Source organism: Thamnophis sirtalis, unplaced genomic scaffold, assembly GCF_051295495.1.
Source record: "Thamnophis sirtalis isolate CommonGarterSnake01/CBP01778 unplaced genomic scaffold, rThaSir2_p1.2 scaffold_12, whole genome shotgun sequence".
Lineage (NCBI taxonomy): Eukaryota > Metazoa > Chordata > Lepidosauria > Squamata > Natricidae > Thamnophis > Thamnophis sirtalis.
Window position 1 is genome coordinate 60410665 of NW_028261392.1, and position 25886 is coordinate 60436550.

The following is a 25886-nucleotide window of genomic DNA, read 5'->3' on the forward strand; positions in this document are numbered from 1 at the left end:
ATAAAGTTTAATTAGAAAACAATAAAGTAAATTGAAATTAGCTTTACTAGTGATTAATGAGATCTTTGAGGCTGATGCTGTGAGACTAAATATTTGATATCTGGTTCGATTTTCGTAAGGAACGCTGCATTAGGTGCCAATTTTTATTAAGTGTCACCATCAAAAAAAATTCCTCTTCCTGCCTTCTTCTTCTTTACCTTTCTTATAGTATTTCACTATATCAAGGATCTCTTTTTCCCTTTTTTATTTTCTCCTTCTTCCTTTACTTATTTCTTTCTTTTATTTTATAAGGTAACAAAATTTAATTTAGGGGGGGCCACACTAAACACTGCTTACTCTCCTCCTTTATTTTATCTTCTTTTCTCTATTTTTCTTCCCTTTTTTTGTTAATTTTTTTTATCTTTTCCTTTTTATCTTCTTTTTTTAACCTTCCTTAGGGCAATGTACAAAAGTAAGGCTGAGCTAGTTAAGCCCACTTCTTATTATTAGCCAACAAAAATTCTCTCCTGCCTATAACTTTTCTTTCTCCTATTTTGCAACTGCTCTGTTCGGCTTCTCCCTGTCCCTGCTATCCCCTCCTCCCCTTCCCCTTCCCACGTGTTTGCTTCTCCTATTTTGCAACTGCGCACATTGGTTTATTGATGTGTGCGCTCGCGCCTGCCCACTCGCTCAAAAGGAGGTTTTAACCTCCGAAGTCCCTACCGCCCACCTGGAATCCCAAAACGCCCACTAGGGGGCGGTAGGGAGCAGGTTAACGACCCATGATCTATACCAGTGTTTCTCAACCTTGGCAACTTGAAGATGTCCGGACTTCAACTCCCAGAATTCCCCAGCCAGCGAATGCTGGCTGGGGAATTCTGGGAGTTGAAGTCCGGACATCTTCAAGTTGCCAAGGTTGAGAAACACTGATCTATACAAACTCCTAAATCAAAGATCCTTCCATAAAGATCTATTATAGTTGCCTACTTATTTTTCTCCTTGTAAGGAGCAATTCTGTCTCCTCCGTAAGGAACTTTCCCCTCAAAACTCAAAACCTTTAAAACTTCCATAGCAATTTTTCATACATTTGCATTTGCGCAAGAAACAAAAGGGACGGGGAAAAAAAGTTTCACATTATCTTCTGCCGGCGTAAGTGATAAGGTTTAATTTCAGCATCCCAACTGCACCACACATCACACAGGTTCCAGAATCCCTTCGCAAGAGCTGGCTCTTTCCACTCACCTAGGCTGGCACTCTCGGCCTGCACAGAATTCATGGGTGGGTTCAGGACGAGTCAATGCATCACAGTAGGTTTCTTCCACTTCCACTCCGTCGTAGCGTACGCACATAGCATAGGAGGTGCTGATCCCTGGTTGCAAAGCAAAGTTGAATCCTCATTAGATGCCCCTGCAGGATTAAGTCCTCCACTAACAACTGTGGTCCAAAGTAGCAACAAGTGACTGTTTATCCCCCAGATCTTCGGTCTCGTGAAAAGAGAGAAAGTTGGGATTTCCTCGGAAGGGAGAAAGGCAATCTCTCCCTGCACTGTGAAAAAGCACATCCTTTTTTCCCCACAAAGAGATGAATGGACAGAAAGAATAACCTTGAGGAACAGTAGGAAGAGCCTTTATTAAGATCATGGTGAGATAAAAAGGAACCAGAGCTGGGCCAGAACTGTAATCTGAGGAAGCATATAAGAAAACACCCTCCCTAGTGTTCTCGTTCTCTTTCTCTCTCTCTCTCTCTCTCTCTCTCCCTCTCCCTCTCTCTCAAGTTCTCATGCGGGCCCTTCTCTATGCTAAAACTGGCCACAAAACAGAATCCTTTGCAAGACTCAAAACTGCCCATACTAGTATCCCAAATGACATGTTATTTCACCTGATGTGCACGTAGAGCTGCAAGGAGCATAGGCTGATACCTTCCAGCGATACATGTCAGCCAAGCTGATGTCTTCACGGCCAAGGGGACTCAGTTCAAAGTCATTGCTGCAGGGGGAGAACACATCAGTTTAAGTTTTGGGATGGATGATTTACTACAGGAAGGGAAATATGCTGTCCTTCCCTGGTTTCCACAGAGGCTAAAAGGAATCCCTAGATAGCAATATATTATTTCTCCGCAGTTTGCTTATCTACAATCTGTCACAATTGTAGGGATTGTAGAGAATATAATCATCTATGAGCAATGTTCTTCAAGTAAAGGGCACGCTAGGCTGCATCAAAAAATATTTAGTTTAAATACTAACAAGAGTCTTCCCAGTAGAGGAGACTTCCCATTGTGTCTCTATGAGATTTAGATTTAGATTTCTTTTATTTGTATGCCGCCCTTCTCCGGGAGGGACTCAGGGAGGCGAACAACTCAAAGGGGGAAAGGGAACATAGAACACAATACAAGTAATTAAAATAGCCAAGAATCACACAGCCACACAGGTCGGGAGGGGAGGGGAACTCATCAACCCCAGGCCTGCCGACACAGCCAGGTTTTGACGGCTTTCCGGAAGGCCTGGAGAGAGGTGAGGGTCCGAATCTCTGCGGGGAGTTCGTTCCAAAGGGCCGGAGCTGCCACACAGAAGGCCCTCCCCCGGGTGGTAGCCAGATGTCATTGGCTGGTGGACGGAACCCGGAGGAGGCCGACCCTGTGTGATCTAATGGGTCTTTGGGAGGTAATTGGCAGCAGGCGGTCTCTCAAGTACCCAGGTCCAATACCATGAAGGGCTTTATAAGTTACGACTAGCACTTTGAAGCGTATCCGGAGACCAATCGGTAGCCAGTGCAGCTTGCGGAGGATAGGTGTAACATGGGTGTACCGAGGTGCACTCACAATCGCTCGCGCAGCTGATTTACTGCTCCAGTGTGCAATGTTCCAATCAGTCTCCGTATTAGCGCTGTGTCTTTGATCCAAATTAAATGGATCAGCACATCATCGCTGATGCAATTATCCAATGATAGAGAAGGCTACCTTTTGTATCTAACTGCACCTCTTCCAATCAGAGTAGTGGACAATGCTGATATTCACGTACATAAAACAATCCAATCTACTAACTGAATAGTCACGTTGTTCTGACCCCCCCTCCTCCGTCCAGGAACGAAAGCCGAAACCAACGTAAATGAGAAGGTTTCTTTTAATCAGTCAAGACTCTCGTTGGCTGCAAGCCACATAAACAAAGAGATAAGCACTCTGGCAGCAAGTCCTACAAAACTTGGCAGCAATGCAAACAAACTCTGGCAGCCTGCCAAGTTTGTTTCTTGTTAGTCCTTAACGCTGAGTAGACCTGCGCCTGCGTGCATCCTGATACAACTCCCAAATGCTTTCATGAACATTTCCTTTGATCCAATGCTCTGCCGCTACCTGGTGGCCAACCAGTCTCTCCTCGCCCTGCTCGGAGTCGACACCCTGTCCAGGGTCCTCCACCTCCTCCGAGGCCAACTCATAAGCCCCCCTCGCTGTCGGAGTCTGGCGGCAGCTCTAACGGCTCCTGCCGGGCCACAACACACGTAACATAAAACAATCCAATCTACTAACTGAATTGAATTCAAGAATGAAGATTCCCTCAGATTTTCCGAGGATAGATAATCATTGCTTTAGGCCATTTAAAACTAGAGTCGTTTGACAAACCACGTGTTAATTAATTTTTTTAATACTGAATTTACGTAAAAGTTACATTTTCTCCAAAATAATTTATTTTTAAAAAGGGACTGTCATCGTAGATATGCTGGGAAAATTATGATGAAAGCACCTGAGAGGGTTTTTCCCCCCCCTAAAGCTAAAAAAGTATGCAGTGCATCTTAATCCTGGGGCTGAGGGAAGACTGGATTTAGTTTGCTCTCCTTCCTACTGCAATGTGCTCTACATGGGGCAGCCCTTGAAGAGCATTCGGAGACTTCAGCTCATCCAGAATGCAGCCGCGCGAGCGATTGTGGGTGCACCTCGGTACACCCACGTTACACCTATCCTCCGCGAGCTGTACTGGTTACCGATTAGTCTCCGGATACGCTTCAAGGTGCTAGTCGTCACTTATAAAGCCCTTCATGGTATTGGACCTGGGTACTTGAGAGACCGCCTGCTGCCAATTACCTCCCAAAGACCCATTAGATCACACAGATTAGGCCTCCTCCGGGTCCCGTCTATCAGCCAATGTCATCTGGCTACTACCCGGGGGAGGGCTTTCTCTGTGGCGGCTCCAGCCCTTTGGAACGAACTCCCCGCAGAGATTCGGACCCTCACCTCTCTCCAGGCCTTCCGAAAAGCCGTTAAAACCTGGCTTTGCCGGCAGGCCTGGGGTCGATGAGTTCCCTTCCCCTCTCGAATCCTGTGGCGGTTGTTTTTAAATGCCCTGTACTTTTGTAGTTTTGGTGTTTTTCCCTTCCCCCTCCTTCGGGTTTGTGTGCCGCCCTGAGTCCCGCCAGGAATAGGGCGGCATATAAATAAAATGAAACTCAAACTCAAACGGAGAATTTGAAAGGAAGCCAAACCTGCTCCGTTGCCAAGGTTCCTCTTGAATACCTTCTTTTCACATTACATCACTTTTTTTTCTTAAAACACTCAACCCTTTTCTTCCAAATCATTTTTTCTCTCTCTCTCACCTTTCAGCACCTGGACCTTGAAGAGGCTGTGACAACTGCTCATTCCCAAAGCTGATTGGAAGCCTGGAGCTGGAGGTAGGGTTGGAAGAAATTGCCATGACCGTGTCATTTGTTGCTTCATTTATTGCAAACGGGTTGACGTTCACTTTGTCTGGAAAGTTCTTTTTCGCGGGTTGCCTGGGAAGTCCTTCTGGCCATTTGATAGTTGTGTGACTCCACAACCCGACCGTTGAATTCTTTCTCCCAACCTTGGCTGCCATGTGATGCAACGCCCTACAAAAAGCGGCATTTTGTGGATCCCGGAGACACAATGATCTGAAGAGATGCTGTCTGGATGGACCAATCTTGTTGGCTTCATGGAGTTCAAATCTTGCCGCACCATGTGGTGTGGCTGTGCTGATCATAATATTATTGAGCCTGAGGGCTTAAGAAGAACGAAAATGAACCAAGAGGCCCACAAAATTCAGTTTACTTTCTACAATTAAAATTATTTCCAGGTCTTTCGTGACTACACAGAAAAATTGCAAACTTTCATTTAAATAAGCTAACACACTTTCAAAAAAGTTTCAGAGATAATCTGCCTCATTCATGAAATTTAATTTGGAATATGCCATCTGAATGTACAACTTGTATGTGTTGCTTTTTTTTGACAAAAAGACTTTGATTCTTAGGCAACCATAGAACCTCTTTGTTATTCAATAAATCAGCTGCAACTTTTCATTCTCATATATGTGGAAATCTGCTAAAAGATAGACAGCTTCAGTGAAGAGGAAAGATACTAATACTTTGACGAGGTCCAAAGTTAATATTATGAGGTTTTATTATTCAGGATTTGGGTAATATTGTTATAAATTGCAGTGTGTGTGTGTAGAAAAATAGAGAAATACTAAATAAATGTTGATTTAGGTCAGTATTCAATATATTTTCATTATCACTATTAACATTGATTTAGCTCAGTGGTAGTCAACCTTTTTCTACCTACCGCCCACTAATGGATCTTTCTTGATGGAAAAATTTCCTTACCGCCCACCAGTTTTAGCGCAAATGCGGAATATCTTTTAGAAAGTAGGGTGTTTTTTTAAAAAAAGAAATGTACGTTCATTTATCTTTTAATTTCTGCTTTATGCATGTTTACAATGTTTTTAACTTTATAAAGTTTAATTACTGTATATACTCGAGTATAAGCCTAGTTTTTCAGCCCACTTTTTGGGCTGAAAAAAGCCGCCTCGGCTTATACTCGAGTCAGTGAAAAATTTGCCCGAAATGGAGGAGAAAAAGGGGCGGGGCCATGCCGCTGGGTGACGCTCGTGAATGGCCCGGCGCCCCTGTGAGTTTCCCCTCCCTCTGTGTCAGTTTGCCGTGCAGAGCGCACCGCACCATCCCCCCTCCTCACGTTCTAATGTAATGCAGGGCTGTCTTACGATTCCCCTTCCTCCCCCTCCTGCCGCTCTGCAACGATGTCCCACCTCCTCCTTGTTATGGCAAGCAGCCACATAGCGATGTCCCACCTCCTCTGGTACAGTGATCCAATGATAGGAATCACTGTGCCGTGTGTCATAGGAGGCGGGACATCGCTCCCGCGGCTGCACGGGACATCATCATCACAGCGGGATATCAGCATCATGAGGTGAGTGAGTATTTCATTGAATACACCGCTAGTTTACTGTTTTTCTTTGAAATAAATATTCAAAAACATTATTGGTATCTATTTTTATTTTTGAAATTTACTGGTAGCTGCTGCATTTCCCACCCTAGGCTTATACTCGAGTCAATAACTTTTCCAGTTTTTTGTGGTAAAATTAGGTGCCTCGGCTTATATTCGGGTCGGCCTATACTCAAGTATATACGGTAGAAAACAATAAAGTAAATTGAAATTAGCTTTACTAGTGATTAATGAGATCTTTGAGGCTGAGGCTGCGAGACTAAATATTTGATATCTGGTTCGATTTTCGTAAGGAACACTGCATTAGGTGCCAATTTTTATTAAGTGTCACCTTCAAAAAAAATTCCTTTTCCTGCCTTCTTCTTCTTTACCTTTCTTATAGTATTTCACTATATCAACGATCTCTTTTTCCCTTTTTTATTTTCTCCTTCTCCTTCCTTTACTTATTTCTTTCTTTTATTTTATAAGATAACAAAACTTAATTTATGAGCCAGACTAAACACTGCTTACTCTCCTCCTTTATTTTATCCCCTTTTCTCTTTTTTTCTTCCCTTCTTTTGTTATTTTTTTTTATCTTTTCCTTTTTATCTCCTTTTGTTTTATCTTCCTTAGGGCAATGTACAAAAGTAAGGCTGAGCTAGTTAGCCCACTTATTATTATTAGCCAACAACAATTCTCTCCTGCCTATAACTTCTCTTTCTCCTATTTTGCAACTGCTCTGCTCCGCTTTATTTTATAAGATAACAAAACTTATCTGCCTATCCCTGCTATCAGTTTCCATTCCGCCCCTTCCTCTTCCCACGTGTTTGCTTGTTTGCGTGCACGTTGGTTTATTGATATGTGCGCTCACATCTGCCCATTTGCTCAAAAGGAGGTTTTAACCTCTGAAGTCCCTACCGCCCACCTGGAATCCCGAAACGCCCACTAGTGGGCGGTAGGCACCAGGTTGACGACCCATGATTTAGATCATGATACACTGCACTGAAATCATGATGAGAACTAAATTTGAGTATTAAAATTTTTGAAAATGTCAGTATTCCACATAAACATGTTTGTTTTTTGCCAGTAACTATCAAAAAGAACCTTACCCTTCAGATTCCCATCGCCAAATAAGAACCTTGAATATGGAAAAGTACAAAGGGCTTCACAATTAACACAATGTACATCAGAGGTGGGTTCCTACCAGTTCACACCTATTTGGTAGAACCGGTTCGTCAAATCTACCGAACCGGTTAGAAGAGGTTCCACCAGTGGACCCGGAAAGCAGGCCACACCTACAGAAGAGGTTCTAGAAATTTTTGAAACCCACCACTGGTCCTTGGATATGATTATTCTACACTATCATGCTCATATTTATAAAACGCAGTGCCTCTGTGAAAGGTAAGGATGACTACTGCGTTTGTGGTGCAATCAGAACATTGCGTGTGTTGAAGTTGTTTTAGTTTTTAGTTTAGTTTTAGTTTTATTGCAAATTTATATGCCGCCCTTTTCCCTGAGGGGACTCAGGGCGGCTTACAGCAATAAAGGGAAGGGGGTGCAAGACAAAACTTAAAAAGAAAAAAAATCGTGATTAAAGGAAATTGGTCATAAAAACACAACATTCACTCAACATTCGGGCGGGGTGAGAGTAATCCTATCCCCAGGCCTGACGGGATAGCCAGTTCTTGAGGGCTGTGCGGAAGGCCTGGACTGTGGTGACGCAAACCTAACGCAAACCAAAGATGCCTTTTAAAAAACAAGTTTACATCATATTCTTATGCATGCCAGTGCTGTGTGTGAGGTAATTTAAGGTGGTTCTGACAAGTGTCGTCGGCATCTTCATATCCGGTCACATGGGCGGCAAGCCACTCCTACCAGGTCACATGGCCGGCAAGCCACTCCCACAAAGGAGGCCACACCCACAGAGTAGGTTCGAAGAATTTTTGAAACCCACCACTGATGTCCATGCACAGTGCAAACAACACTTTTGTTTATGTGGAGCACTTGAAACACACATCTCACCAACCACATCCCATCAACCTTGTACTGTAGATGATTGAGTAAATAAACTTATGAAAGGATACTGACCCAGATCTGCTTCTTTGTTAGCTGTCACTTCTTCATCTTCACCTGTTTCACTTGTATGATAAAGTTGTTGGAATTGAAAGCTGAGATCTTCCTCCTGTGCCTCATGTTTCCAGCCCCATTCTTTGCCTTTGGGAGTGGAGTTACTTAGGAAGAAGTTCTGGCTGTTGAAGGACAGGCCCCCAGGTTCTTCTTCTGCGTCATCTGTCATCTCTGTGACAGACGTCCAAGAAGCATTGAAATCTTGGGAAATGGATGAAACTGCATCTTGGTAATTTTGGCTAGGCTCTGGTAAGTGAAGATAGAGAGGCATCTTGATGGATGGCGGAACTGTCTGAACAGCTGGTGACAATGCTCTAGGCACAGTGTAGTCATAAGTTACATGTGGCATTCTTCCATTGAAATTGTAGTACTTTTAACAAAGAGAGAAAAAAAAGAGCCAAGCTTACTCTCACTTTGAAATTGCACAAGATTCTACTCTAGCCCAAAGAACTCTGAGAAAGACTCTTCACACAGCAACTATATACAGTAATCAGATGTGGCAGTGTGCAAAATAATTGCAAGTCTAAATTATCATTCAAAATGTTGTTGTGAGTCTTGAACATTTCCCACAAGGTTTGGAACAACAATTTCTAGTAAAATAAGATTTAAACCACCAAAGGTATTTCAAGTCTGAAACATTTTGCACATCTGCTCAGAAGGTCTCATATCCCCCTGTTGTGGCCCAGCAGGTGCCGTTGGAGCTGCCACCAGACTCCGACGGCGAGGGGCCCTCTGAGTCGGCTCCGGAGGATGTGGAGGACCCTAGACAGGGTTCCGACTCCGAGCAGGGTGCAGAGAGGCTGGTTGGCCACCAGGAGGCACCTGAGCCTTGGACCAGTGGGGAGGAGACAAGGGAGGGTGAGCCGGAGGCCAGTAGTGAGTTGTTCCTGGATGCACGCCATCGAAGAGCTACTAGGTGTCAGGAACAATTACGCAATTACAGGAGGTGATTGCACTCAGCCGGTGGTCATTAGGCTCCTCTCCAGACTATAAAAAGGCTACTTGTGCACACGCCCCTCTTTGCAGAAGTCAACACAGAATCGAATGTCGCAGAACTTTGTATGAGCTTGGCAGGCTGGATTGCTGCCAAGCCTTATCTGTGTTTATTGCTACTTGTCTGTGCCGGGTAGCTGCCAAGGACCTGTTTGTCTGTTAATTAAATGCTGTAATTTATCTCTGGCTCGGAGTGTGCTTTGATGTGGAACGAGGAGGGTCAGAACAGCCCCCTCAATCTACTAGATTTGAAATCTAAGAGGGAACTCCCAGAGTACCTCTTTGAAGATACCATTTTTATCACCTCTGTTTGGCCAGACATAGAAGCATCCTTCTATAGCTGGCCCTTTGCATTTTCTATCTAAAAGCAGCGTGAGTCCCTCCAATCATTTTCTCTAGGTCTTGTTCCCCATCCGATTATTACAATTTTACCCTTGGATAGGTTGAGATGAAACTACTTCTGATTAGATGAACGTGAATTTATTAGAACCCACGCTTTAAAATCTGAAATGTGTTCATCGAATTAAAACTGCCTCCTCCTGATCTCAACTGCGATGTGTCTCACAGCCTAAGATTCTTCACATGAGCTTGAAATTTTTTAATATGTTGTATTGTCTTCATGTTAGAAATTGTTTGTCTTCCCCCCCCCCCTTTTTGAACTGTGAGCCGCCCTGAGTCCCCCCAGGGAAAAGGGCGGCATACAAATAAAGGGAAATAAATAAATAAATAAATATTAGTAGAAGCTGGAAGCTGAGGAGGTAGCAACTCCTGTTACTGGAAATTCTTGTGAATAATAGTAGAAGCTCTACTGGGGCTGCCCTTGAAGAGCACCCGGAGACTTCAGCTAGTACAGAACGCGGCCGCGCGAGTGATTGTGGGCGCACCTCGGTTCGCCCACATAACACCTATCCTCCGCGAGCTGCGCTGGCTACCTGTGGATCTCCGGGTGCAATTCAAGGTCTTACTTACCACCCATAAAGCGCTCCATGGTAGTGGATCTGACTATCTGAGAGACCGCCTCCTGCCAATAACCTCCCTGCGTCCCATCAGATCGCATAGAGCGGGCCTCCTCCGTATTCCATCCGCCAGTCAGTGCCGACTGGCGACTACCCGGAGGAGAGCCTTCTCAGTTGCTGCTCCGACGCTATGGAACAATCTCCCCGTGGAGATTCGTACCCTGACCACAGTCCAGGCCTTCCGCACAGCCCTTAAGATCTGGCTAGCCCGTCAGGCCTGGGGATAAATTCTCTTGCCCCTCCCGAATGCTGAGTGAATGTTGTGTTTTAGTATTTTTTAGTTATTTCACTTTTTTTTTCTTTCTGTATTTTGTCTTTCACTCCCCTTCCCTTACTATTGTAAGCCGCCCTGAGTCCCCTCAGGGAAAAGGGCGGCCTATAAATGCTAAATAAAATCAAAAAATTAAAATCAAGCTGAGAATAGAGAAAATAATACGCTTTCTCACAAATATGAAGATTTCCCATAGAAAAAGCAGGTAAGTGGGGTGCTGGTATATAGACTTAGACTTAGACTTAAGTCTTTAGCGTCGGTACGGCATCGCCAATCCCTTCGCTATAGAGTCGCATGCATCCCGGAACCGGATCCATGATTCTAGGCTAAATACTACTTGATCTCGCCGGGCCCAAGAGTCGACAGAGCCCCTTCTGTTGGAAACGGTGGGCACCTCGAGGAGGCAGCAATAGCAATAGCAGTAGACTTATATACCGCTTCATAGGGCTTTCAGCCCTCTCTAAGCGGTTTACAGAGAGTCAGCATATTGCCCCCAACAATCTGGGTCCTCATTTTACCCACCTCGGAAGGATGGAAGGCTGAGTCAACCCTGAGCCGGTGAGATTTGAACCGCTGACCTGCTGATCTAGCAGTAGCCTGCAGTGCTGCTTTTAACCACTGCGCCACCTTGGCTCTTGGCAGGGGTTGTCTTGATAATGAGAGGCTGTATTTTCGCGTCAATTATCCTTGCCCAATTATCCTTGCTGGTATATAGATAGTCCTTGACTTACAACAGTTTGTTTAGTGACTGTTTAAAGTAACAATGGCACTGAAAAAAAGTAACTTATGACCAGTTTTCACACTTATGACCATTCTAGCATCCCGATGGTCATGTGATCAAAATTCAGATGCTTGGCAATCGACTCATATTTATGATGGTGGCACTTCCCTGGGGGGTCACGTGATTCCCCTTTTGCGATCTTCGGACAAACAAAGTCAATTGATCCACTTAGCAACGGTTTGACTAATTTAGCAACTACGGTGATTCATTTAACAACTGTGGCAAGAAAAGTCCTAAAATGGGGCAAACTCACGTAACAAATGTTTCATTTAAGAAATGAAATGTTGGCCTCCATTGTGGTCGTAAATTCGGGGACTCCCTGTATTTAGAGAGCTAAAGAGAAATTGTGTAATTGTGGTGTAATTGCTGTGAAAACCTAGTCTAAAAAAACCAAATGATTCTAGATTAAAACAGATTTAGCCTGTCTGAAGTTAATTCATTTTTGAAATGTTTAATGAACTTGCATTTTAGATTAGATATCTGGTTCTTTTTAACTGCCAGATGGTTGCAAAATATAGTAAGAAATAGTTGGACGGTAGTTTGCCTTATTTACCATGACGTTGAGAGATTGATTAGTGGGTCCTTGTGCAATAATGTATTCCAGACCATCCGAATGTAGATTGGAAGGACGGCGGTATTTGAACACGGTGCCAGCCACTCTAAAATTCTGTGGATTGTCAATAGCAGAGTTCCCGTTGAAGAAGAAATGCCCCAAATCGTCAGCCAGAGCTACCAGGAAAACAGAAATGAAACGAGAATGAAACATCTATTGTGCAAATATTAATTTAGATATAGCAATAGCAATAGCAGTTAGACTTATATACTGCTTCATAGGCCTTTCAGCCCTCTCTAAGCTGTTTACAGAGTCAGCATATTGCCCCCAACAACAATCCGGGTCCTCATTTTACCCACTTCGGAAGGATGGAAGGCTGAGTCAACCCTGAGCCGGTGAGATTTGAACAGCCGAACTGCAGAACTGCAGTCAGCTGAAGTAGCCTGCAGTGCTGCATTTAACCACTGCGCCACCTCGGCTCTTGCCTATATGCATAGCTGGAAACCAAGTGACTCAATCCATCCTTTTTTTAAAAAAAAAAAGTTTTTATTTTTAAACAAACATAGACAGACAAACGTATAACATAAAAACATCTTCCATTACGTACAGTGTGTCGATTGGTTACAAGATTTTTGTGCATCCTTTCCATAATCATTACTTAAACTTTATATAAAGTCACATATTATCAATCATCTATATTTATATGCATTATTGTTATATTTCTTGTCCTCTAATTTCACATGTCAACTTACTCATTTCAGCACATTCCATTATTCATATCATCAATCTAATATATATGTATGCAATTATTATAATTATTAAACATTCATTGAATATAACTATTGTTACGTCCTTTTCATGTGAGGCATGCTAAATTTAGAATAGATTTATTTTATGACATTTCATTACATCATCCTTAAATCATCCAATGGTATTACATCTTTATATTCTCACTTACAGTTTATATAAAATTTCATATTATCATTCTAGTATATATAAGTGCATTATTATCATTGTTAATCATTTATTGGACTATAACTATTATTACTTTGTCTTATACATAATACTCAAAATTTAACTAAGTTTGACTTAATTTTTATTGTAACATTTCATTTCATCATCCTGTATCCTTCCAGTAGTAGCCATCAGATATCTCTTGCCATTTGTAAAATCTGTATTCTATTTATTTTCTTGATAAATCTCATGTGGACTTCTCTTGGCAATTTGTTGTTCATTGCATATCTTTTAAGAACTTGAGTGGCCTGCAGTACTGCCCCCTAACCACTGCGCCACCTCGGCTCATTATTAATTATCATTATTATTACATACATTAAATAAGTATCATTATTATTATACAATTGTATCACAGTGGCCAGTTGTTTCACCGGATTTGGCATTGGTTACTAGTCGGGCCCCACCCAGGGGCCTAGGACGTCGTAATATGCGTGCAGATCCAAGCAGTGCGGCTTTTTGCATTTGACTGATGGTGATTTTGTCCATTTTTAACTGTTTTAAATGTAGTTCCAGTGCTTTTGGAATAGCACCCAGTGTGCCAATTACCACTGCTGGTTTGTGCCATAGTCGTTGAATTTCGATTTTTAAGTCCTGGTATCTTGAGTGGCCTGCAGTACTGCACCCTAACCACTGCGCCACCTCGGCTCATTATTAATTATCATTATTATTACATACATTAAATAAGTATCATTATTATTATCATTATCATCATCATTATTATTACATACATTAAATAAGTAAATAAATAAAATATGAAGACCCCCTAAGCATACTCTTTTTTGACCTGTTAGATAACTTGGCACTAGAACAACATTGCTATTTCATTGCTTGCTCATATTTTATATAGGTTAATCAGTGTAATATGGATAATAGATTGCTTACCCAGGATATTCTCTGTCTTCCTTCGTTCAATAATGAGTATATCTGTAGCACCAGCAGGAATATTGGTGATAAATATGTATCCTGGGAATGGGAAATATAGAAAAGTCAGAATTAAAATCAGAAAGAAACACATGGAGTGACTGCAACAATTCTGTACAGCTTCAAAAGTATGCAGTGCTTCCTTATCCATTTTCCTGGCACTCTATTTATCTTCTTCAATTCATTCTGTCTTATAGGCTATTTCATAATCCCTCAGTTCAACCACCAGTAATTCACTGCTTGCTTTTAAAAACGCAGAATAAAGATACCTGCATGAACAATATAATCTTAATTAATTTAAGAATAGATCTGGACTTCCTCAATTGAAAATATTTATAACATGGAGAGTTTCCCAAGAGTGTTGAGCCACAGCTCCTTGTAACTTCATTATTTATGGCTAAGGACAATGAAACGGCAGCAATTGTTGTTCAGCAATATTTAGAAAGTTATTTATCTGAACTGTTCCCCGTTACAAAATGACATGAGCTATTCTTCGTGGAAGAAAATAACCTCAACAAGGGTCACTGAACTTTTCTATTTATTAAATTCTATTCTATTGTATTTATTAAATTTATAGGCCGCCCAATCCTGGAGGACTTTTCTCTATCTCCTGCTTTTTCATTGGAGGTTTCTATTCCACAGGCTTTTGCCTGTGATAGGTTTTAGGCGCAGGATGAAAGAATAAATATGCCAATGGAATTCAACAGTGCCATATCATGTGGCTATGGCAATGTACTGCATATTATCATTCTGCTCTAAAAAGATGCCCAATTCAGTATCAGACTCCAAAATAAAGGCATCAGATGGGGTCGAAAAGTCAGAACAATTAAAATCAGATGAACAGATCTTTTTTTCCTGTAAAGCAGCCATGTTCTTTCTGTTTTGCCATAGTAGCTAACTCGCTGAAAATGTGGAGAATTTCTGGGCCACTCCATGCATTACTCTCGGCAGAGAGTTACAGATAATCTCTTCAATTTATCAGCAGATGTACCGGGAATGAGATTCTCTGCATTCTTATAGTGCCTGGCCTTTGGGGAATTAGAGTTTTAATGTGTCTGGAGGTCATCAGGTCTCCTTATGATAAACAGGCTTGTTTCGTTCAAAACATTTTACATAGCTAAAAAATATACAGTGTGTAAGAGTTTCTAGTTAGGCCAAGTCTCAATTCTTTTTTTAAAAAGAAAAAACAGGGCGATGTTGTTATCATTATGTTCGTGCTATTACAAAATCTCCTCTCTGTAGCTGGAGATTTATCAGAAGGTAAACTGGAACCCTTGCAGCTCCCGTGTGTTGATGGAGTTGCAAACCTCCCTCTACACCAGACCGACACATCCCCCTCAATGTCGGAGGTAAGGAACGATGGCTCCTTTATGACTTGTGGACTTCAACTCCCAGAACTCCTGAACCAGCAGAATTCCTGAGCCAGAATTCTGGAAGTTGAAGTCCACAAGTCAAAAAATGCTGCTCCCTTCCTCTGCTCTGTGTGAATGCCTGATGACAACGCACATCAGCATGGATTCTCTCCTTCAAGAAAATCCTACTAATTATAGTTCAGGGAGAGATCAATCCACAAAACCTCCAAGGACTGGCCTAAAACATATGAACTGTATGAATGAAGCAGTGGTGGGTTTCAAAAAATTTTCGAACCTACTCTGTGGGTGTGGCCTCCTTTGTGGGAGTGGCTTGCCGGCCATGTGACCTGGTGGGAGTGGCTTGCCGGCCATGTGTTTTCTCTCTGTCTCTCTCTGTCTCTCTCTCTTTCCTTCCTTTTGTCTCTCTGTCCTCTTTTCCTTTTTTTCTTTCATCTCTCACTTTTTCTTTCCTTCCTTCCTTCCTTCCTTCCTTCCTTCCTTCCTTCCTTCTTTCTTTCTTTCTTCCTTTCTTCCTTTCTTTCTCGTTGTGTGTGTGTGTGTGTGTGTGTGTGTGTGTGTGTGTGTGAGTGAGTGGTGGGTTTCAAAAAATTTTGGGACCTCTTCTGTAGGTGTGGCCTGCTTTCCATGTCCACTGATGGAACCTCTTCTAACCGGTTCAGTAGATTTGACGAACCGGTTCTACCGAACTGGTGCAAACTGGTAGGAACCCACCTCTGGAGTGAAGGACAACTAGCTTGCCTCTCAAATTTACAGTAACCAAATGGATCGATAGTTGCATTTTCTTTCATCCCTGGAATCAGAACACCTGCTAAAGACAGCTCTGTTCTTCCAATTATATGACAGCCTGAAGATCAGGAATTGAATAGTCATTGCTACCTTTCCACAGGTGTAGCAATCATTAAGTCTGCTTTGAAGAACAGAGCCAAGCCTGATCAGTCAAGGCAGAACATGATCTAAATCAAAGCCATTGGGAGCACAATAATGATGTAACAAAACACTGTGGGTATTTGTGGGCTGATATAATAGTGAGGGGCTTTCTGTGCATTTAATTCTCAATTTAATGAGTTTATATGCCGCCCACTCCCGAAGGACTCCGGGCGGCTTACAAATACCAAATGAAATAAAATAACACATAGGGGGAAAGAACAAAAACAGTTTAAAAAAACACAACATACATTTGGCTTATCTGGGGGTTTGGACCTGATTTAAATATAGACAAATTAGATAAAAGTTTTTATTTCTTTGAATCAAAATGTGCCCAATCCCCACCCAGTACTTTGACAATGTTTGGGGGGAATCAGAGCTTTTGAAGCTGCTATTTGAGTCAGCCAAGAGCACCACCTGCTCTCTTCCTTCACCAAAGGAAAGAACTATTTATTTATTAAATTTATATGCTACACATCTTATTCTGAAAAGCAGCTCTTTTCAGCTCTCTAAAATAACTGTGGCAAGGTTATCAAGTATCTGTGATTCTGCATGTGGAATATTTTGTGCAGAGCCTGATATCTCCTGCGAAATATATAGATTCTCCAATTTCACATTTTTTTTCATTTTTCTTTCTTCTCATAAAGAAACACATGGAGGGACTGCAACAATACTGTACAGCTTCAAATGTATGCAGTGCTTCCTTATCCATCTTCCTGGCACTCTGTTTATCTTCTTCAATTCATTCTGTCTTATAGGCTATTTCATAATCCCTCAGTTCAACCACCAGTAATTCACTGCTTGCTTTTAAAAACGCAGAATAAAGATTTTATTGAACATGAACAATATAATCTTAATTAATTTAAGAATAGATCTGGACTTCCTCAATTGAAAATATTTATAACATGGAGAGTTTCCCAAGAGTGTTGAGCCACAGCTCCTTGTAACTTCATTATTTATGGCTAATGACAATGAAACGGCAGCAATTGTTGTTCAGCAATATTTAGAAAGTTATTTATCTGAACTATTCCCCGTTACAAAATGACATTAGCTATTCTTCGTGGAAGAAAATAACCTCAACAAGGGTCACTGAACTTTTCTATTTATTAAATTCTATTCTATTGTATTTATTAAATTTATAGGCCGCCCAATCCCGGAGGACTTTTCTCTGTCTCCTGCTTTTTCATTGGAGGTTTCTATTTTATAGGCTTTTGCCTGTGATAGGTTTTAGGCACAGGATAAAAGAATAAATATGCCAATGGAATTCAACAGTGCCATATCATGTGGCTATGGCAATGTACTGCATATTATCATTCTGCTCTAAAAAGATGCCCAATTCAGTATCAGACTCCAAAATAAAGGCATCAGATGGGGTCGATATCCTCCAGAAGTTTTTGGTATTAAGCAATACTATATATTTTTAGTTTTTTCTTTCTTTTTCTTGCTTTAGCCTCAGACTAAATTTATTCACTTACTTACTAGATTTCCATCCTGCCTTTATTGTTATGGCCCAGCAGGAGCCGTTGGAGCTGCCACCAGACTCCGACAGCGAGGGGCCCTCTGAGTCGTCTCTGGAGGAGGTGGAGGACCCTGGACAGGGTTCCGACTCCGAGCAGGGCGCAGAGAGGCTGGTTGGCCACCAGGAGGCACCTGAGCCTTGGACCAGTGGGGAGGAGACAAGGGAGAGTGAGCCGGAGGCCAGTAGTGAGTTGTTCCTGGATGCACGCCATCGAAGAGCTACTAGGCGTCAGGAACAATTACGCAATTACCGGAGGTGATTGTGCTCAGCTGATGGTCATTAGGCTCTTCTCCAGACTATAAAAAGCTTCTTGTGCACACGGCCCTCTTTGTAGAAGTCAACGCAGGATTGAATGTCGGAGGACAGTACTGTGAGCTTGGCAGGCTGGATTGCTGCCAAGCCTTATCTGTGTTTATTGCTGCCTGAGTTTGTCTGAGTTGCTGCCGAGGTCCTTATCTGTTTGTTATGCTTGGCTTTCAACCACCGAGGTCTTGGTGTCTTGCTATTAAAGTACATTCCAGTTAAGCTTGTCTTGGCATTCGTTACTGGACGGAGGAGGGGGTCAGAACACTTTATTATGTTTATAAACAACTCAAGATGGTAAATGTATCTAATATTCCTTTCTCCTCCTATTTTTCCCACAACAAAAGGTGGGTTGGACTGAGAGTGACTGGCCCAAAGTTATCCAACTAGTTTTCTTGCCTAAGGCAGGATTAGAACTCACCCTCTCCTGGTTCCTAAGCAAGTACCTTCACTACTAGACCAAACTGACTCAGTTGTCTAACCAGAAGTAAGAGGGTCGCAAAAGCATAATACAAAATAGCTCAGTGCTGTTAGCAAAGTGTACCTAACTGTGAGATCCCCTTTCGGAAACTGCCTGAGACTCGGTAGCAAGTGCTTCCATCTCCTCCACATACCCGGCATCGATCCATCACCTGGGAAGAGTAGAGGCTGCCATCACACCCTATTGGCTAGGAAGAAAAGGAAGGGCCAGTTTGAAATCTTACTTATGGATCAAGCGCTTTGTCCCCGCCCTTCCTCAACCGATGCGTATAGCTCTATTTCTTACCCCTTATTTTTTTTAAAGCTTGATTCTTTTCTCTGCTCCGTCTCCCTTGCTCAAAATTTAGATTCTCACCATTAACATTTTGGAGTGCGGCTTCAGCCCAACGCAACGCTCCATAGCTCTTCTCCTCTCACTTCAGTTGCCCGTACATTCCGTGAACCCTAGCCCTTGGAAATTTAATCTTCCTTCATTTAGAGATTTTTAAAAGCTATAAAATTGTGCACAGCCTGACGAAACGTTCTCTCTGATCAGAGCAGAATCCAGTGATTTGTTGGGTTCCACCACAAATCCGCGGTAGACTAAAGCGCGCCCGACGAAAGTGCGTACGTGACGTCATCACAGCGCGACGAAAACGGCACGCTGTGAGCGGTAAATTTAAAATTAACACGAAAACCTTACCCTAACCCCACCAAACCTAACCCTAAACCTAACCCTAACCCTTAACCTAACCCTAACCCTAACGCTTAATGTAACCCTAACCCTAACCCTAACCCTAAACCTAACCCTAACCCTTACCTTTATGTGAATCGGCTTGCTTTAATTTTATTTTTATTTTAATTTAATTTATTTTTAATTTTATCTGTCGCGCTGCTGATGACGTCACGTACATGCTTTGATCGGGCGCGCTTTAGTGGACCGCGGTTTTGACGGGTCACGGATTTGTTGGACCAGATGAAAGCATCATCAGACAAAGAAAAGGATTGATATATAAATGAGACCCATTAATGCAAAAATAGGTGCCTTAGAAGTGAAACAGAAGTTACATCTCCACACCAGCCTACTGGGAGGTTAGGGAACTCTATACTCCTGATTTTCCTAAGGCCTCTATCTTGAAACAGGATATTAAAATAGGACGCTTTTGGACTGTTCCAGAGGACTGTCCCTGTGTATTCTTATTATGTCCCAGTCCTAGTCAGTAGATCTGGCCAGCTGAGCTCATACATCCCAAACAGGGGTGGGTTTCTCGCCCCGTTCCAACCGGTTCAGTTGGAACGGGGCTGGCGGCGTCCTCGTGCACGACCGCGGTGCACGCATGCGTACTAGCATCTGTGCGATGCTCCAGCTGCTCCTGGAGGACCGCGCAGGCACTGTATGCGTCCTGCGCATGCGTGGAAGCGCAGAACTCGTCAAAACTGGGTAAGGAGCACAGGTGGGCCCTTCGCCGTTCCCGGAAGTTACTTACTTCCGGGTTCGCCGACCAACCGGTTCGCAGGGACCGCCGTGAACCGGTTAAAACCCACCCCTGATCCCAAAGCTAAGAGTCTACCGCAGTAGGCGTCCGATAAAATATTCCTTTGGATCATCTATGAATCTAGAGAGCAGCTCCTTTGATCATTGTACCTCACACTTCCCACTGATACAGACTCCTTGGTAAGCCCTATCCTTGCACGATGTGCCATCCTGGGCTTGTGCCATGAGTTGTCTCTCCCCATTCCTCGAAGTGCATTGGAGATCACAGGGCTTGTTAGAGATGCTGGTGTAATCATCTACAGAAAAGCACAGGAGAAAAAGAAACAGGGAGGGTGTGCAAATTTGGGTCAAGAGACTTGCATACAAGAACATGTTAAAACCAATTAAATAAAGAATGAAAATTTTGAACCTTCCTAGCAATCATCACCATTGTCTCTTCTTATTGTGGCTTCTAGGACTTGTTATTCAGCAACATGTCCATAGAGATTCTCAATCATCCAGTCTTGGTTGTCACAAAGGGTTCCACCACAAAACCGCGTTCGACTAAAGGGCGCTCGACGAAACCGCGTAGCTGACGTCATCACAGCGCGACAACAGCGCGGAGAAAAAAGCACGCTGTAAACGCTAAACCTAAAATTAACTCCTAAACCTAAACCTAACCCCCCTAAACCTAATCCTAAACCTAACCCTAAACCTAACCCTTAACCTAACCCTAAACCTAATCCTAACCCTTAACCTAACCCTAACCCTAACCCTTAACCTAACTCTAAACCTAACCCTAAACCTAACCCTAAACCTAACCCTAACCCTTACCTTAACTTGAATCGGCTTGCTTTAAAAGCGCTATTTAAAGCGCCCTTCTTTCTCCGCGCTCGCTGTTGTTGCCCTGTTGATGATGTCAGCAACGCGGTTTAATCGGGCGCGCTTTAGTCGAGCGCGGTTTTGTCGTGCCACGGTCACAAAGGTGCTTTTCAAAAGGCAACTGGACTTTGTTTTTTTCCCCATGAAAAATGTTTCACTTCTCATACAAGAAGCTTCTTCAGTTCTGGCTGAATGGTGAGGAATGGAAAGATGTTTATTCTTAGCTAGCTTTCTGAAAATCATTGAGGCCACTTGTGGGTTCTGTACTCTCGTGACCCGACAAATGCGCGCCGGCAAATGCGCGCCAACAAAACTGCGACATCAAAAGCGCGCCCACTAAAGTGCGCCGATAAAACCGCACCCACAAAAGCGCGATTAGAGTTTTTAGGTTAGGGTTAGGGTCAGGGTAAGGTTTAGGGTTGTTAATGTTGTTACTGTTGTTTTCGCGTTGTTTGCTGATGGCGCGCTTTTGTCGGTGTGCATTTGTTGACACACTTTAGTGGGCGCGCTTTTGATGTCGTGGTTTTGTCGGCGCACATTTGTCGGGCGCGCATTTGTCAGTGAACCCTGTACTCTCAGGGTCACCTGAATTAGGAGTGCAGGTGGGGGTGGTACCTTCTTGGTCCTCTGAAATTATAGACGGGAGATAGGTGATGTATCCCACCCCCCTCTGTTGAGAGAGGGCTGTTCCATTTTAATATAAATGACCTGTTTAGAGAAATAAAACAACACAAATGCATGGCGCAACACAGGAGAACAAGCCCACCAGAACAAGATTCAGAAGGCCATCGGCATTTGAAAGAAAAAGGTCACTCTTTTGAAGATAGCAAAATCCACATGCTGAGCAGAGAGGACCACTGGTTTGAAAAAGGATCGAAGAGGCCAATTATATTAAAACTCAAAAGCTTCTTCTCAACAAAGGGGTGGGTGGGGATATGACATCACCTGTTCCTTGTCTACAACACAATCCTTTCAGCCGTACCAAGAATGTTCCCCATCCATTTGCACTCTGATTCAGGTGACTTTGAGAGTAGAGATAAACCCTCAACTCTCAGAGAGCTAACAATAAACCTTCAGAGTGCTAACAGCTAGTTAACTGCTAGGAATATAAATCCTTTCATTCCCCCACAATTCAGCCAGAACTGAAGAAGCTTCTTGGATAAGAAGTAAAATGTTTTTTTCAAGGGGAAAAAACAAAAACAAAATTTAGTTGCCTTTTGAAAAGTATCTTTGGGTTATTCAGCAACACCTAGCGAATCACAAAATTTTCCAATTCGGAATTAAATAATTCTTTAAAAATCATTGCTATCTTTTTTTTTTTTTTAAAAAAAAGAGAGATCTCTTGCTGGGTAGAGATATATCCATTCTATTTATCTTCCAACATATAGAACCCGACTAAAATTGCTACTTTAAACACACAGCAACGATGTGTGATGTCATTGGATGGGGAGGATCAATTTTCTTAAGATTTCTTTTCAGCACCTACCCTCAACCGGTTCACCGACAAATGCGCGCTCGACAAAAGCGCGCCGATGAAACCGCGGTGAGAAAACCGTGAGTTCGAAATCGCGCCGACGAATGAGCGCAGAAGCACGCCGACAACAGCGCGCAGACAAAAGCGTGCTGTAAACCTAACTCTAAACCTAACCCTAACCCTGAACCTAACACTACCCTTACCTAACCCTGAACCTAACCCTTACCTTAACCCTAATCACGCTTCTGTCGGCGCTCTTTTGTCGGCACGCCTTTGTGGGCGTGGTGTCGACTTTGCGGTTTTATTGCTGCAGTTTTGTTGGTGCGCTGTTGTCGGGCGCGCATTTGGTGGGTCATGCCCTTAACCAACCCACAAAACTCCCCAACCAGCACTTCACTTCCCAATGACCCTCGCCTGGCATGTCGTCCCCATCACAAGACCTTCACCTGACATGACCCACACCTGGCCCATCATAAGACCCTTACCTGATGCAACCTCCCCATCACAAGACCTATTGACCACATAAAACACTTATAAATAGAGGAACACTGACCCTGACACCCTTTTCTGGTAACAAAATGTTTGGAAACCAACTCACAAGCTCAGAGAACGAACCTCCATCCTCACTTCTTTTACTCTTTGGTGCATATAAGAGTGAGCTGGAAACAAACATCTCATATTTCCATATTTAACAATCTTTCTAAAAATCTAAAATATGACTTGAAATTAGGTCACCAAAGTTTGCCAGAAAAATCGCCAAAGGTCAACCACAGCTGGCCCTTCACGTATAACCACAACTGAGTCCAAAATTCCTGTTAAGTGAGACATTTGTTGAGAGAGGTTTGCCTCATTTTACAACCTTTCTTGCCACAGTTGTTAAGTTAAATCACTGCAGTTGATAAGAGCCGAGGTGGCGCAGTGGTTAGGGTGCAGTACTGCAGGCCACTTCAGCTGACTGCTATCTGCAGTTCAGCGGTTCTAATCTCACCGGCTCAGGGTTGACTCAGCCTTCCATCCTTCCGAGGTGGGTGAAATGAGGACCCAGACTGTGGGGGTGATATGCTGACTCTGTAAACCGCTTAGAGAGGGCTGAAAGCCCTTTGAAGCGGTGTATAAGACTAACTGCTATTGCTATTGCTATTCTGGGAATAAATATTTGCGGTCTTCAACCTTCATAAAGTCTTGCAAACCCTCTTACCTCCTTTTCTTTTGATCTACAGCTTCTGCTTAGTAATTTAACAAAGACAAACCTGGGTAGAGTGGCATCCAATGATAATAGTGTTTCCCAAAGGCCTTGGCATTGAAACTGGCACACTGATGTTGCTTGAAGCTGGCTGTGTTGGCAGGGCAAAGCTGGGGAGAAAAGAAAAATAAACCTGGTGCTTGTTCCAGCGCCTCTCTATGCCAGATTGACATGGAATGATTTCCAAATGTAACCAGTGAACCAGTGTTTCCCAACCTTCGCATTTTAAGATCTGTGGACTACAACTCCCAGAATTCCTCAGCCAGCTGGGAAAGGTTGCAAAATGATGGATTGAACAATCCGAATGATATTATTTAATTGCATGAAGATTTTGAAGTTTCCAGAGAAATGTAAAGGTCAATTCAATTGTCAATTTGTCAATTTAATGGGTTTATATGCCGCCCAATCCCGGGGGGGGACTCAGGGTGGCTTACAAGTACGAATAAAATAAAATAACATACAGGGGAAGGGCACGAATAGCCTTTAGAAGGATTGTAGAGTGCTTCTAAGGGGGGGTGCGGTGGGGAACAAAAACAAGCAAAAAATGGCCCATTTTTGTCAAAAAAAGGGCGTGCATAGTCTTTAGGAGGCTTGTAGAGTGCTCCTGGGGGCTGGGGGGGGCACAATTGAGCAAAAAAACAGCACATCTATTGCTCATTTCTGCCCTCCCCAGCCCCCAGGAGCACTCTGAAAGCCTCCTAAAGGCTATGCATGGCCATTTTGGTGAAGGGGGCAGGGTTTCGAGAGGCAAAAAAATGCTGTATTCAGTGTATAAGACGCACCCAGATTTTCAGCCTCTCTTTTGAGGGAACAAGGTGCATCTTATACTCCGAAAAATATGGTATCTTGCTGTTGTCATCATGTAAAACCATTTGGTTCCATACTACTTTAACTGCTAGTTGGGCTCTGTAGCACGCAAAGAATTACATTCATTCTTGTAGATCAAATATAGTATCTATGAAAGATTGGCTTACCTGCTGTTGGCATAACTGATAGCGCTTCGACTGACCCAGGCACATGCTACTATTTGTCCCCTGAGGTATGTGCAGCCTGCAATAAAAGAGAATCCTTCTTCAACAGGACTGAAAATGTTGACTTCAGAGAGGTTCTGGTTTAGTGTAGGAAGCATCATTTGAAAAGTCTTTCTGAAACTAAGTTTCATATATATGGTATACTAATGGGTTCCACCACAAATCCGCGAAGCCCTTATCCGCGGAGACATAAGCGCGAAGACTAATTCGCGCCGTTCGGAGCGCTAAGGAAAAACGCGACCCTACCGCGATGACATAATCGCGGAGGGCAAATCCACGCATTCCCAAGCACTCAGCATCCTAAACCTAACCCTAACCCTAACCCTAAAACAAACCCCTAAACCTAATCCTTACCTTAATTTAAATCCGCTTTCTGCCGCTGCGCTGTTTTAAAGCGCCCTTCTGTCACGGCAGTGATGACGCGCGGTGATGACGTCGCGGCTTTAGCGACGCGATTTTATCACCGCTATTTTGACGAGCGCGGTTTTGACGCTGCTCCCTTCATTCAGGATAATTTTTCAGTTTCCCACTCTAGTCTATAAGTCTGGTCTTCTAAACAAGTTAAGTACTTCCTGATATGGTTGTCACAGTTTCATATTTTAATGGGAAAATAGAATTTAAAGTTTGAAGAATTCATTAGTACACACACACTACATTAAAGTAGCCATGTTTTTTTTCTTGGGCTTACACAGTTGGCCTTTACAGCTCCTTTGCAATCTGGAAAAAAGGAGACACTTGCTTTAAAATGTTTTTTAACAAGGCAAGTACAGATCCCATGCACACTCCAGATCACATTGCTTCTTCAAAGCACTGCTAACTAGATCCAACACCATCTACTCTTGAAAGATCCACCAAAAAAAATCTATCATCTCCTTATACAAACCGTACCTTCCCTGCAATTAAATCAGGGAATCAACTTAAGTTGTTAGTTGCTGAATCTCAAGAAAATAAAGAGAAAACAGAGAGGATTATGAAAATTATCTACGAAGAGGAAGTTAGAAAAATAGAGCCACACGGAGAAAAAGTGATTTAGTGAATTGCTGTCATATCTCAATCATTATTTTTTTTTAATGCCAAATGTACTGTGATGATAAAATTGCTTTATCCAACTAAAGGTCCCACACAGTGGTGGGTTTCAAAAAAATTTCGAACCTACTCTGTGGGTGTGGCCTCCTTTGTGGGAGTGGCTTGCCGGCCATGTGACCTGGTGGGAGTGGCTTGCTGGCCATGTGTTTTTTTTCTCTCTCTCTCTCTCTTTCTCTCTCTCTTTCCTTCCTTTTGTCTCTGTCCCTTTTTCCTTTTTTTCTTTCATCTCTCTCTCACTTTT

At 42.9% G+C, this 25886-nt stretch overlaps 1 protein-coding gene across 3 annotated transcripts in view; it reads right to left on the reverse strand.

The window, feature by feature from the left end:
- LOC106539535 (ADAMTS-like protein 2) overlaps positions 1-25886 on the reverse strand; it is a 39624-nt gene that overhangs the window by 13332 nt on the left and 406 nt on the right. For 2 of the 3 annotated variants that reach the window (XR_015698241.1, XM_087726847.1), the window contains exons 2-11: positions 24503-24578; positions 23536-23638; positions 20101-20246; positions 18541-18664; positions 13839-13919; positions 11943-12118; positions 8290-8698; positions 4560-4983; positions 1858-1964; positions 1222-1348 (exon numbers count right to left, since the gene is read on the reverse strand). Coding sequence is in view for 2 of the 3 variants with exons in the window: in XM_087726847.1 (XP_087582973.1) it covers positions 1222-1348; positions 1858-1964; positions 4560-4983; positions 8290-8698; positions 11943-12118; positions 13839-13919; positions 18541-18664; positions 20101-20246; positions 23536-23638; positions 24503-24578 (1773 nt within the window). In the remaining variant the exon portion in view is untranslated. Of the gene's footprint in view, positions 1-1221; positions 1349-1857; positions 1965-4559; positions 4984-8289; positions 8699-11942; positions 12119-13838; positions 13920-18540; positions 18665-20100; positions 20247-23535; positions 23639-24502; positions 24579-25886 lie in introns of those variants that run through there. The other variant, XM_087726846.1, reaches the window with a different exon arrangement.